Genomic DNA, 15177 nt, shown 5'->3' with positions numbered 1-15177 from the left:
CGTTCAACCCCCAAAGGGGTCGCGACCCACAGTTTGAGAACCGCTGATCCAGAGGAAAGGTGAGGATTGTGGAAGTTACAGGATTATCTAGCACCTATATAACTCCACTTATTGTTGAAATATCCAAGAATCAATTGGTAGAAGACATATTGACAAATATTTATCTTGAAAGTAAAACAATGTTGTGCTCTATTCCATGGCATTTGTCTCATTGGTCTATCCTTAGGACAAAACCTCATGTGATGAATTGAAAAACACACACACACACAAAGAAACAAGCATGGTCAGCATGAGTCAGTGGTTGAGCATCGGCCTATGAACCAGGAGGTCATGGTTCAATTCTCAGTCAGGACACATGCCCTGTTGCAGGCTCAATTCCCAGTAGGGGGCATGCAGGAGGCAGCTGATCAATGATTCTCAGCATTGATGTTTCTCTCTCCCTCTCCCTTCCTCTCTGAAATCAACAAAAATATATTTAAACAAACAAACAAAAAACAACAACAAAAACCCCACCCAAAACAAAGCTAGACAGCTGGTTTGGCTGCTTGCATGGTTTAAAGAGAACTCTCAGAAAATCAGGCCAAAGACATAAATCGAATGCCCACCTTACCATTTTGTTACAAAGTCATATCCAAAATGAGGTAACTGAATGAATTAGGTTCCGCCCTCCAAGTTGCTACCATGCTTCACCAGAGTGTAGAACAGGATAGTTTATTGGTCCCTGTCTTAATGGGATATTTCTAAATTAGCAAAGCTAAAGCCTTCAGAAATAATTTAGCCAAAATGTGCTGATGGTTTATTGCCTTAATTTCCAATCTTAGAATTTTGTAGAGAATTATTTCTGTTGTCCAGTTGAGGCTGATAGCTGTAAAGTGAAGCTCTCATTGGGAGAGAAAAATCACTCCCTTAGGACTCTTTCCTAGAGCTCAAAGCAGCAGATTTGGGAAGTCAAAGCCACAGTGCACTGATCCTCCCAACTGATTTGAACGTAGTGTGCTCTGATGGGAATGCAGTGTGACCAGCAGCCTCCTGGCTCTCACCACACAGTGTCTTTGAGTGGAACAGAACAATTTCACAGAACTCGTCGCTCATTTGGAAATAGATCTGACCAGTGATTTAGTCAAAATTAGTTTCAATCTCTGATTTTTATGTTATTAAACTACACTATGGTTTGTGGAGTATGAAATGAAGGATAGTGCTTTGCTTGATTCATTTCTATTAATTTGTACATACACAATCAAAGGTATTTGTTGAAAATTTCTATGATACTTGTTGCCATTAACTGTCTCTTTCACCTTTGACCCCGCTCTCTACCTCCATTATTTTCCATCTCTTAACCCATAGCCATTTAGTGGACACCAATACTTGAACCAGACTGACTAAGAAAGTGGCCTGAACTCAGTGCCTCTCTTTTTCATCTGTAAAATTAGCATAATAGCAGAACGTAACTCAAGATTTTGAAAATGAAAAATGGGACACATATAATGCTTAGAACACTTTCTGGAATCTAGGAAGTACTTAAATGTTAGTTATCATCTATCATGTATCACCATTCTCTGTAATTGTTAGTATTTACTACCATATCCTTTGTTAAATGGATTTTTCTAGTAGATCTTCAGTTGAAGAACAATCTATAGGAAGATACTTTTTAAAGTGCTTATTTTAGCCAAGTACTTAAAATTCTACTCATTAATGGCCTTATTTTCAAAAGCCTCTACAATCCAGTTTTCTTTAAAATTTACAGAAATCACCTGGCCTGGGCATGTGCTTGGTGGATAATTCTAAATTTAAATGACACATAAAGTCTGAAGAATTATAACTAATGGAGATTCAATTTTAGTCCATGAAAGATGTATTTTTTATACCACTTCCTACTTCTGTACCTTTTTAAGGTTTACATTCATTAAAATATTGTTAGGAATCCCTTTTCAGGTACTGGCTGCTATGAAATAAAAATCCAGTTCATTTTTTAATGTAGAGTCGATCTAGTTCTGTGTTTTACATTCCTATAGAGAAATGGTAAAACTTTTCATAACAAAGGTTTAATTAGAATGGTTAATAGCTATGATTTCAAAAGTGTCTGAGTCAGCCTTAGTAATAATTAGGGAGTTTTGTTCCATACAAAATGCTTTATTTAACCTTCATGCCTTCATTCAGATAATTATACAAATGCATACAGTTAAAGGTTTAAACTCTATTTCAGTTCACAGCTCAATTCATAGGAAAGTTGAATACAGAAAAGCAATGCACCAACAGAATATGTCTGAGACACCATTAAAAACGATAACACTTGTTCATTTAAATCTCTGAGAATAGACTGGAATAATCATCCTCTGAGAGAATCTCATTAGGAGGGTCTCCCTTTACATTATCATAGGGCCAAAAAAAAAAAATCACCATTTTACAGTAAAAGGAAAAAAGCTCTGAGTATATTTACAATACATACACTATACATAAATACAAGAACAACACTTACATAATATTAATAAACTTATAACAGAGTCTGCCTAAACACTACAGAGTATATAAATGCAGAGAAAACTATTGGGAAATTAGATCTGTAGATAAGCTGGAGAAATAAATTCATTCGTAATTAAAACTCTGAACAGAAAACAAAATGAAGATTTGGAAATGAACACACTTGCTTGCCAGCATCATTGAGGGGGGGTGGGGGTTGTCCTCTACTGGGTATGACCTCCTCTGGGCACTCGAACTCGCTGGGGTTATAGACCCAAGAGGCTTTTGTAAAATTACATCCAACACGTGAATCAGATGCAGCACATCTATTCAATTTGCTGTTCAGGGGTTTCAAGCCTAGAATAACTGCTTTGTAGCCTAAAGGATGTTTTTATATTTTTACACAGATAGATCCTGTAATCCAATCACCATGTATAATGAGCTCAGTGTTAAGGAAAAGGAAAAAGATGCCTGCTTGATTTGGCCAAAGATGATATTTTTCTTTAATCCCACGTATTTCTTTTTTTCAAAGATGACTGAGAGATTTATTCAAAAGAATATGACTCCCCCCCCCCCCACCCCACACACACACACCAAAAGCAATGTCTAGACTACTACTAATTATAACTAAGTCATTTTAAGTGGCAGGTGGGTATCTTAAAGGTGGCCTGTTCTCATCGTTTCACAACACACAACGTTCTGAGTACATTCTTCTACGGACAAACGTGAATTTGCTGGTTTCTCTTTTTTTGTAAATGAACATGTTATGATACACATAATTGCATTATGATGCAGGATGACATCATACATAAGACGATGTTTTCAAGCTGGTTTTGTAAGTAGTTATCTCATTTCCACACAGAGTTGGTTTGCCATGTGATGCAATGTGTCCCACAGACATGAACAAAACAATACAGCCACCATTCCGTGTATGTGTGGGGGATGGTGATTTTTAAAAATGAGCTTTCAAACACAACAAATTGTGGACAGACAAGTTGATAGGAAAGAGCCTTGAATATAGGCACCAGTGCCCCAGTTCAACAATACCCATCCAACGTAATAAAGTTTGAGGAACAAAATAGATACTACAATCTGGATGTAATTACAAAATTCTGCTATGGGAAAACTAGAAGCACAGTAGGGCAAAAGCATTTTCTATAATGTTTTATGCAGCATCTTTGGAGCATGAAATTGGCGGAAAGGAAAGACATTGATATGTCCTCAAAGTATCTTACTTTTTGATTACTTGGACACTTTTAGTAGTAGAGTTTGACCCAAATGCTACTCTTCCATTCACCCTCATTTCTCAACCAAAAAATCAATCTCCATAAAAGTCTTGGTAAGCTTGCTTTGGAAAAAGCAAGATATAATAATTCACACAGTCATTGGTTCTTGCTTTACACAAAGAGCAGACTTTCTTGTTTCAAGGATTTTAAATGTCTAGAGATGAAGTCTCGAATGAAAAAAGTACTATTTCCACCATTCATCTCTTTTCAACTCACTGAAAGGTGTGGTTTTGTTGTTGAGAAATTATTGCTTGTGGAACCCAATTAACTGGGAAGAGAGCCCCTCTCCGAGTGGGGTGTGCACACCAAACACTGGCTTTCCGCGCAGGAGGGAATTTGTTTATGCAGGTTGATCTCTTCTCTCAGCCAAGTAACAGGGAGAAAGATCATAATTCAGGAGATTCATTTTCAGAAAAAGAAACACCATGAGAAATGACATTCTCTTAATGTTTTCTAAGTCCATTAGTACTTCTATGAATCAATACTGTCAGAGACCTTGTGATACACAGAAAAGGAGGAGGGGATTTCATTTCTCTAATGTTGGACAGCTTCTCACAAAAATTCAATTAAACTAACAATACGATAAACAAATTATTTCTAAGATCATTTAAAACATTCCCAGGTGGTGCTGTTAGGTGAGAAATCTGAAGAGGAATGATCTGCATCTCTCCTTGCTCATCGCCTGAATGTTTATGATTGCCACCTTATTAACAGCTACTAGGAATGGGCTCTTATTAACAACTAGTTCCACGGAGGTCAACATTCCAAATGCCCCTTAAGCAGCCTCTCTCTAGCAGGGCTGTAGAGGTGTAAAGGCTTTTAGTACATCTAAAGAAATGCACAGAATGGTAAAAAAAAAACAAACAAAACAACCCCAAAAAACAACAAACCCCACTCTGGCTAAAATGCTACAAAGTAGGGGAGAGTTTTGATGATTTTGGATCTTTAGGCCAAACATTTAGGAGGATGGTGATATGAGGGTATTGACAAATTCAGGGAGACATCTGGTTATTGCAATCTGCATATACTAGGAGAAGACAGATTTCAAATATTCTGTTCTACTGTCATGTGCTATAGCATGTCCCTGTATCTTACTTGGAAAATATGATAACTATGCATTCATAATAAAAGCTACTTAAGAGTTAGATATGGAAAGTTGGCTGCTGGGTACACAGGTGCTAGGTGCTGTGGTGGAAAGAATACGGGCTTCAGAGCCAGAGACAGGTCGCTTCACATCCCCACTTTGCCATTTATGATTTCTGTGTTTGAGGACCACACAGCCTCTCTCAGTGCCTCAGTTTACCATCCATAAAATCTGAAATTGTTGTACAGATGAGAGGTAATGTGTCTTAAAAAATTAGCTAGTACAGGGCTTGGCACATGTAAGTGTTTAATAAAGAATAGCCGTTGTTTCATAGCTTGCTAACCTTTTGACCTTTCATGTTCTGATAGTACTTTCAGACAACTTCCAGAAAGGAGCCCAGTCAGAAGACTTGATTTCAGTAAGGTTAAGGCTTTCCTTTGACACTTAATTGATTTTCCACCTTCTCGGGGCTCATTTCTTTCTTTCTGAAACTTGGAGGAGGAAGTGGTAGAGGGCTTTCTAAGCCTGGGGTCTGGTTCTGGAGAACACCGGGCATCCGGGTCACCTTCACTGTCTACAACCCGAGTGTTTAATTACCATCATGCTTTTAAATTGCTCTTACCAAATGTTTGGCTCTACAGAGTATAATTTTACTGATAGCCCTCAATAGCTTGTTTGGGTGGATTTATGCTGAGATGGCAGGGCTGGAGAATTTCCAGGACTCTTGTCTACCCATATAATTTCATTGTATATTTCTATTCATAACTCCACTTTTAGCAGTTAAATAATGATAGCTCAAAGTTGTGAGGTTCTGAACGTAAATCTGGAAATTTCCAGGACGAACTGCAAACCTTGGCTTACTTGATGTCAGTTATATCTCAGTAGACATTTTAGTAGATGGATAATTGTGTCAATATTCATTCCAAAAATGGTTCTTCGATGAGAACAGAAAATATCAGGGAAAAGGGAAACGAAGATGGATTTGTGCATTTGATATTAGCAGACAAAGTAAGGCGAACAAATATCTCTAGTGTTTTGCTCTAAACAAATTGGCTTCTGTTAAATAAACAAAACTTTTTGAGGCACGCTCAGTGCTTCCTAAGTTTGGGGCAAATCATAGTGAAGTTTTTATCTTAAAATTGTAACTGTCATAGGCCATAGTGTATGTTAAAGATAACTTTAATATTCAGGTTTGCATTCTGACGTTCTGTAAGACTGATTTAAGAAATGCCAACATAAACAAGATTGGGTATATTTAAGAAGACACAAGAGAATTTTTTTGTGGGTGTCCAAATTACTGTGTGCATATATGCATGCGTTTCCCAAATGTAGAGGAAAAACCCAGTCTGAAGAAGAATTATTGCTGTGTAAAAGTCTAGGAATATCTCATTGGTCATAATGTCTATTGACAGGCACTTTCAGCTTTTAATCACTTGGGAAAATGGGTATTAGCTTATTTCTATTGCCAGTACAGATTCATTTAACATGTGGCTGAATCCATAACACTTAATCTTGTCAAGATGTAGCTACTCCTAAAAGTATACCCTCAGTAATGAAACAAGAATAAACACCAACACCTGTATAGTTTTCATTTTTATCAAGAACTACTTGGTTGAGGAGGAAGATAACTGAGAAAAGAGAACAATGGCTAGATGCTTCTCTTTAGCATAAGCAAAAAGCTGTGCAACTGTTTCCCCCTTTTCAGGTAAAGACATTTTGAGTTTGGAATCAGTTGTCTGCAACTTAAAATGATTTCAATGTGTTTGAAACCACCCTGGCTGAATTGAGACAAGTGGCCACTCCATTTGTCAGAGCACAAGGGATGTGCTGTGAGAATGTGGAACAGAGTTCCCATGGCAATATCGCTAATTGTATGTAAGATATACAAGGCATATCTGAACAAGTTTTCTTTTTTTATTGTGATGAAAACTAGAAGCTCTTTTTCCCAACATACTTCATCAAACTATTTACAACCCCTGTAAAATTTGTGTTTGAAAATACTTTTCCACTATCACATATGTTACGAATACAGCAAAATATCTTCACTCTATTTTTTAAAGATGCAGTATCCTCAATTTCATTTTCTTACGAAAATCTTAATTTCTATTGCAATTGCACAGTATTTAGCACACTTAAAGTACCAATGGACATGAGTTGCTAAACAGACATTACTCTATAATGAACCTGTGAAAATATAGCATTTAAAATTTTTATGTACACTTCTTAACTATAAAATGCAGGCAAAGTCATATATAGCATTATAAGCGGATTCCCCATTAAGGTAAATAACTTACATTTGTAGACAGTATGGATTATTACAAACTCATTCTTTTAAAAAAGTTTTCTGTTGATATTTGTGAGCCCACTGGCTGCTGCATATACAGGTGTGTATACAGGTATGCATGTATCAGTGGTGCCTGTGCAGGTAAGTACATGGCAGTGTGGGGATAAGTAGAAATGTAATATGGAAGACATACCTTACCAAATCTCATTTTTAAACAAAACTAAATCAAAGCAAAATATTTTTTAAATGAGATAACACTACCTCAGAATAACTGAACAAAGAGATTTGGTCAGTGAAGTTGTAGAATACATTTACTCCTGAAATCTATAGGCATTAGTAAAGAGCAAAATCTGAGACTGGATTATGGACTATGAGCATTAAGGCTTCCTGGGCCTATTATGATGCATAAAAGACATGTCCAGTCCCTTATATGAAGGTCATAACTCAATGTATCAACCATGCTGGTATTCTTATCAGCTGAATTCTGTCAACCCTTACTATCAATGCTAAGACACCTTTATAACAACATTCTGGCCACATTTCTAAGCAGTCATAACAACATAACAAAGGCGTATTAATACATTTGAAGGCCTCACCTCACCAGATTTATTCAACTGTTGCTTTGGTAAGTATAATAAATAAAGTACAGAATAGGAATACTGCATCTTTATCCATATACATGTTGTCATTCTAATGAACTGATTCCATAAATGTAGAATTATACTTAGGTTTGAAACACAGATGGCAATTCGAAGTTTAAAAAGGTTGTATAAAAATGAACACAGCTTTGTATGAGTTATTCAAAATTTCAACCATCATGAGAATGGCCTTTCTAATCTAGAACTGGCATTGTAAACACTGTAGCTTTTTGTAAGATCCCTTCCTCCCCCAACAATCCTCTTCCTATTTTCCACTTAAACTGTAAAGTGAAAAAAAAAAAAAGTGCTCTTTTCCCCCCATTGTGGTTTATGTTACTGTTACTCAACTGCTTTTTGGAAATAAATGTCCAATAGTGCTTTGTAAAAGTAATGCCAGGCAGTAGGATGATCTTTACGGTCAAGTCATTAGGAGTTTCAGTCTAAATGCCGTAAGAGAATGTAAGTTATCCAGCAGGCTTCTCCGAGTCCGCACACAGTTGACAGGATGGGGCCGGAGGAGGGTGGGGAAGTGTGAATCTCTTTCTGACAACTTAAGATCAGAACATGAAGAGGAAATCTATTTAAACCTCAAAGCCTGAACCTTAGTGCTTTTCAAATCATGTGAACTCCCTTGAACTGTCTCCACAATGCAGAGAGAGAGCGCGGTCTCCTGTAGCTTCTCAAGCCATCACTGGCACCCGTGTGTAAGTTCCCAAGCATGCACACATGTCCAGCTGCAAAGTGGCTGAACAGCTTCAAATTTCAGACCAAAGAACACTTCTAGGGAGGGAACATCTGATGAGTCCTTCAGATTCTACTTATTCTATTCATTATCTACTGTGCTTTTTAAACGAGGCTAGAATGGACATAAAATTACAGAATGGAGGGGGCTATTCTTTGCCTAAAGACATTCCTACTTATAAAGCCAATTCCTTCTCTCCCAAACCACTTTCCTTTCCATGGGGGGACATGTGTAGAAAACTCAAGTAAGTTTGAGTCTTGGGGTGAGAACAGCAACTCATTCACTACTTGTGCTTGGATTCCTCCTTAGAAGTATAGACACGTCAAAGAGGGAATGGTGTGAACACTGACAGGTTTTAGCAGTTACCTTACTGTCTCAGACTGGTTCCCCTTTCAGAGGATGAGGAGAAAAATGCACTTTCCTGAATCTTTCCTATGTTATTATAGAGGAGCAGCTCATTTAGTTCTGGGCTAAATTTAAATCAAGCTGCCACTCAGGAAGCTCCCACTGCCTGTCAGTTTCATGAATTCGAAAAACTATTCCTACCTGTAACACCCTCAAGACATCTCTCAGCAGAGCGCAGGATTGGCCCTTCTTATGAGAGCAGTTAGGATGAAATTAAGCCTACACGTCACCTGAGTGATTCACCTACTACCTGCCAACTATGTTCTGGGACTAGCTGAGAGGGTTCCCCACTCTCTGCTCCTTGCTGCTGACCAATAACCAATGCTGGCATGCCTCAAGCAACCCTTCTCTATTCCACGTGGTCACAGGCAATGAGAAGTAGCAGTTGCATACAGTACAGATAAAAAATTTTCCAGTTGGTAAAAAAAAAAAAAAAAAAAAAATCCCAGTGCTTGGTGGGTAGTAGATCGTGAAGCTAAAGAAGCTATTTGTCAATAGAATTGCAGCCCTTGTTGGAGGGAAATTGCCTGATGAATTTTTCAGACCTGGCAGAAAATGCAGAGCACATATTTCTAAAGACAGAATTTGACCTGAAAATCATTATGCTGTTGCTTGAACATTAAAAAATAATTCCTTTTAATACCATCCAACACAAATTGCCTTTGTTTCAATGTTTATAATCCTTGCTTCATCAGAATAAGATTAACTGAATTAGAAGACGACCCTAAAAAAAGGATAATTCTGCAACTGGAAATTATTTCAGAATGTTCAAACAGTTAAAAATGAGCTAGTAATATTGTGAGGTTAATTTGTGCAATTCCAAAAATCAAGTGTTTTTAATGAAAATATATTGCAAAAGTCTATATGCTGGCAACATTTGTATCTAAGCTATAAAAAATCTTAACAACAATAATAACTAAAAACCTCACCAAGCCCCTTAACCACATAAAGCTGAAAAAAACCCAGCTTTTAGTGGGGGGGAAAATATGGTAATTTTTTTTGAAAGAATGTTTGTTGGTAATGTATTGCTTTGTTTACTGTATACTTTGCTAGATGCCAAAAAGGCTCATAATTTTAGGGGGTCGACAGGACTGTAATTTCCTCTCACCCTCAGCGCAGGATGAGTGGGTTCAACATCCCTGTGGGTGCCAATGCAGAACCACCGGGTCCTGACACAGTGTAGAAAAAACGAAGTCTGTATAGAAGAACCCACTGGAGAGTCGCGTAGCCTTGGCTACAAGTGAGGAAACGAGCACCATGTCAGGCTTTCCTCGGGGAGCACGCCCTTGCTGCTGACTGTGTTCCAAGGAGAGCTGACCCATTAACCCAAGAGTTAATTCCCTGCTATGCCTCCCTGGCCTCATCACCAAATAACCGTTTTCAAACAAGAGAAGGGGAGCATAATCTTTAATTGTGGTAGTCAACCTAGCAGGACAACAAACAGCAGAAAGATTACCTCAGTGCTGTACATGTAACCAAGACCTCTAAAATGCTGGGGTGTTTTTTACAATCCCTTTAGTAAGTATGAAAATTGGTAACGTGAGTCCTCAGTGAAGTTATTGTAGGAAAGTCCTTTTATTCGTTATTGCTTTTCTCCTCAAGAGGCGCATTATTTCCATCTCTGCTTTGTCTGATTTTTCATGTTCACTGACTTTGCCTGGGCAGCCCCACCTCTCCTTACCTTGGTGCCAGTGTGTCTAAGAAAGTTTTTCCCTCCCCCCTGATTCCTTGTAATCAAATCCTAGGGGCAGGAAGAGATGATGCCTGGGTGACAGAACACTGCAATTTGAAGTGGGGCAGTAGTTTTTTAGACAGGCTCTTCCTATTCAACCACAGAACAGCCCTGTGCCAGTCCATGCCAGGGCAGACACCGGGACCAGACTCCGACTGAAATGTCGCCACCCCTCTGCGTGAACAGATGAACAAAACAGAATCAAAAACAAAAAAAAAACCAAAAAACAAAAACAATCAACAACAAACACATGAAAGACTCAATGTTGGTTTTCTTCAGGGCATGGCATAATGACAAGTCGCGGGCGCTATCTCGCTGCCGCCATCGCTATGGCAAAGGGCTGCCTGAGTGCCCCTTTCTTTTCAGGGGATGGAACCTCTCCAACAGCTTCTTCTTCTCTACGTCGGTGCTGCTGGCTGGTAACAGATTGGACGGGGGTTCTATCTCACTCAGATGGTAACTGAAATTCCTGTAAAAAGAGGTTAGGGGGCGGGATGATGGGAGAATCATCCCCCATGTGAAAGGTCTCCGCTCTAAGCCATCCATTTGTGGTAGATGACCTTTACAGTATCAATAACAAAATGTCTGACAGCTCAGAAAGTGGACAAGCTACAAACATCGTTCAGTGGCAGAGCGCACAGCATGGAAAACAATGCCCGTCTCTCCTGCATCCGTGTCACCGATCTCCCAGGCCAGCGTGAAGACGGGTCTCGTGGAGTCGCGATGGGGGTTACCTGCAGACCGAAAGAAGTGTTCCTTCTTGTTCCTGCTCTGGTTTCAGACATCGTGGGATGGTGATGCCCTTTTGTGTTAACACTGTGGAGGGGAGTCAGCCCTGCTGAACCGGGTGCCGCTAAGAGAGCCAGCTCTTACGCTCAGCTGGACGGGTGGCATCCCTCACACCAGCATATGCCTCCGGCGGTGCAGTGCCAAGTGGTCTGACCGGGAAAAGCTGCGATCGCAGTCCGCGCACTTGAATGGCTTCACTCCCGTGTGTTTGCGGTAATGCCTGGTCAGTTCATCCGAGCGAGCAAACTTCCAGGTGCAGCCTTCCCAGGTGCACTTGTAGGGCTTCTCCCCTGGAAGACACAAAGGGACACGCGCTTTGGTGCCCATCACTTTTCTGTAATAACCAAGCCAGCACTACATCCTGGGAAATGGCTGTTTTCAGTGGGTTTTCTATTTGGTAATAATCCTTTGTCAGGAAACCTAATCATCCCATCAGCAGGTGTGGGGTCGGAGGGAAGTTTCAATCTCCTCTCTCCTGTTGTGACATCTGGCAAGTGCATTAACACTTGCATCTTCCATTACAGGCAAATTACTCTGAAGTCAAAATATCAAAAGGCACAGACTGATGGCTACTGGGTGGAGCAGCCGCTGACCACTGGTAGACTCCAATGGGATATTAGAGCTCTACCTTGCTTGATGTGGCTCTACGGCTGAAACGCACAACGAATCACCAAGGGTAGTTCATTACGTTTTGTTTCAATACTCCAAAATGTGCATCTCACTTAGATGGGTTAAGGCTATTTTGGAATATAATGTCCACGTATCAGTAACTGAAAAAATATATAATTTCATTAAAATGGAAAGCACCCCCTCCAAATGAGGTATTAATAAGTACATATAATTCATAACATCTACTTTTTGCATGTCTATTGGGAACGAATCCGAGATATCTTAATATGTAAAGTTTAAATACTTTTTTCAGTGACTTGGGAATTAGAGCAAGCCCTGAGGAATCCTAGAATTGGTTCAGTGTAGAAACTTAGAGTAAAAAGCAGTCCGAAGAAGCATGTAATCTGACCAGGTCCCTCAGTCAACTTGGAAGGACAGTAAAATATGCAAAGGCTTTGCTGGGAAAAGATACACTATCTATTGTCCAAATGAGCTCCCAGGGGGAGCAGGACAATAGCTGACCCAGGTGTGCTTTTTCCTGGCTCTCATTCAGAACGGGAGCCCTGTCCCCATGCAACCCCACAACACTGATCTCGCCTCTGCCCCTTCCACCCAGTAGCCAACAGCATGCTGCTTGGCCACACGTGGCCTTTGGTGGAAAGGGCCTGAGAAGAGAAGAAAGCTACCTGTTGATCCATATGTAGAGAGCGGCAAAGTGAGCATTGTTAACCCCACTTTACGGATGAGAAAGCTGAGGATCAGTGTAGCCAAGCAACTTCCCCATGGCCAGTAAAAAGATGTGTTTGGCTCCAAGTCTAGCGCTTTTCACTGTGCAACAGTGGAATGGGTAATTCTTTCCTCATCTAAACTTCATTACCTCTTTAGACAGTTAGTGCTACTTTCGTAGCTACTCCCAAATTACTCACTTCCTATTCCCATTAAATCACCTATCACAGTAAAACATACAGATTTTGTTTAGATGCCTTTCTCCTTTACCAGTTTCCCCTGAATACATGGAGATCAAGAACCAGGCCTCCTCTAGTTCAGTATCCTCACAGCCTAAAATAGGTACCAAGCAAGCGCTTGAATGAATTAATAAAACTGTAACACATACACAGAGGCACACATACACAAAAATACAAGTAATGCCTACATGGGAGAACTAGATGGAACTGGACCCAACATTTTTCATTCAATTGTTAACGAAATACTATCTATTAGCAAATGGCGCTTTCAGAAGTAAGTGAATAGTTCAGACCAGTTAAATCTACAACTACTGATGCACTTAATTGTGGCCCAAAGAAACCTCCAGGTTACTCTGAAAGGGTTCTTTTCAAGAGGAAGCCTACTGACTGGATTAACCCCACACCTCACCTTCAGACTCATTCTGGATGTCCTATGGAGACAAAAATCTCCTTTGCAGATGTCTATTGACCAGAATTTAACGGAATTAAAAAAATAAAATAAAATCAGCAAAACCCCTAACTTAAAAAGATTGGAGGGTGTGTGTGTGTATTATATCGCATATCAATGGCAACTGTTGACACGCTTTTATTTACATGTTATCCCTGTATGTTTTTGAAATTTATATCACGAACATGGATTCTAGTAAATTCAGCTTGATATAAATCATGTCTTCATTTTGGGGGCACTGAGCTCAGGTAGCTGACTCTTTGTCACCAACAGGTATCTCCTAGCTATCATCTCCTATGTTACTATGGAACCAGCCACTGAGAGTATAAGGCCTAAGAAGGGAAAGCTAAAGGATTTTCTTAATTGGGAAGAAGCATTTCTCAGTTGTGTGGTAGGAGGATGTGTGTGTCCAGCTTGGTGAGGAAGTGTCATATGAGCATGGGTGGGATCAGATATGCTGCTGGACCCTCAGCTGGCCATCCCAGGTCAGGTGAGGGGAAGAGGCTCCACAGCTGGATGGGCCTAGAAGGTCAGTAAAGGCAAACAGAAGGGGACACGTACTATCTGACACTTCATAGAAACTTTGCTGACCTTTGATGTAAGGGAGGCACCTCTGCTTTTTGTAGGCTTTTGGATTCTGTGAACTTATTGAATGGGAGTATATGATGCAGTTGGTTAGTTTGGGATGGGTGGGTGAGGGAATGTTTTGGCTATAGGATAATCACTCATTCTCGACTCAGGACCTCAGTTACAATTCTAACAATTCTCTCAGTAATAAGCACACAATATTTCACATCCAATACTCCGAAATGAGAGTTCTTGGCAACAGAAAGCGAGTGATTCTCTGAAAAGGCTCACCGGATTCAATCAGGGTTTAAAAACTATTTTCAGGATCTTTTCTGCTCATTAAAAAAAATGAAGGTCTTCGTTATGCGGGTGAGGGTAGGATGGAGTAAGGTCAGGAACGTCTCTCTATACTTTACCTGGTAACTGAAAGAGCAATGATTCTACACAGAGATGAAAGTCCCTCACCCCCACACTTTTCAGGACAATTGTGTTACAATGGAGGGAAGAATCAGAAAACTGGAGCTTAGATGTTCGCCAATGTTTCTAAGATGGATATTTCAAAGCGGGGGAGCAGGGAAAGCAACAAGTCAGGGCACTGGACCAGGGAAACAGTAAAAATCTGAAAAGTACTTTGTGAGGTGAAATCAAGTGCAATATGTGATAGTGAAAGACAAAGGTGGCGAAATGGGTGAAGGTGATCAAAAGGTACATCTTCCACTTATAAAATAAGTCATGAGGATGTAATGTACAGCATGGTGAATAATGTACAGCATAGTTAATAATAATACTGTATTGTATAGCTGAAAGTTGCTAAGAGATTATAAAAGTTGTCATCACAACAAAACTTGTATCTATGTGTGGTGATGGATATTAACTACACTTATTGAGTGATCATTTTGTAACATAAAAATATCAAACCATTATGTTGTACACCCAAAACTGGTATGTTATATGCTAATTATGCCTTAATAACAAAGGAGATAAGGGAATAGACCTCAAAAATACAAGAGGCATATATTTCCCTAGTCATGAATAAAACCAATAAAAATAACAATCGTATATAATAAAAGCCTAATATGCTAAGTGTCTGACCATTCATTCGACCGGTCACTATGATGCACACTGACCACCGGGGGAAGACACTCCAATTGGTAGGTTAGCTTGCTACTGG

At 39.6% G+C, this 15177-nt stretch overlaps 1 protein-coding gene across 1 annotated transcript in view; it reads right to left on the bottom strand.

The window, feature by feature from the left end:
- Positions 1–9897: 9897 nt before the first annotated feature.
- KLF12 (KLF transcription factor 12) overlaps positions 9898–15177 on the bottom strand; it is a 442181-nt gene continuing 436901 nt past the window's right edge. Inside the window, exon 9 of the mRNA XM_081084191.1 lies at positions 9898–11707. Coding sequence (XP_080940317.1) covers positions 11526–11707 — 182 coding nt within the window. The 3' untranslated portion in view covers positions 9898–11525. The remainder of the gene's footprint in view (positions 11708–15177) is intronic.

This window comes from Myotis nattereri, assembly GCF_964212035.1.
Source record: "Myotis nattereri genome assembly, chromosome: 2".
Taxonomy (NCBI): Eukaryota; Metazoa; Chordata; class Mammalia; order Chiroptera; family Vespertilionidae; genus Myotis; species Myotis nattereri.
This window is presented reverse-complemented; position numbering and strand designations above follow the sequence as displayed.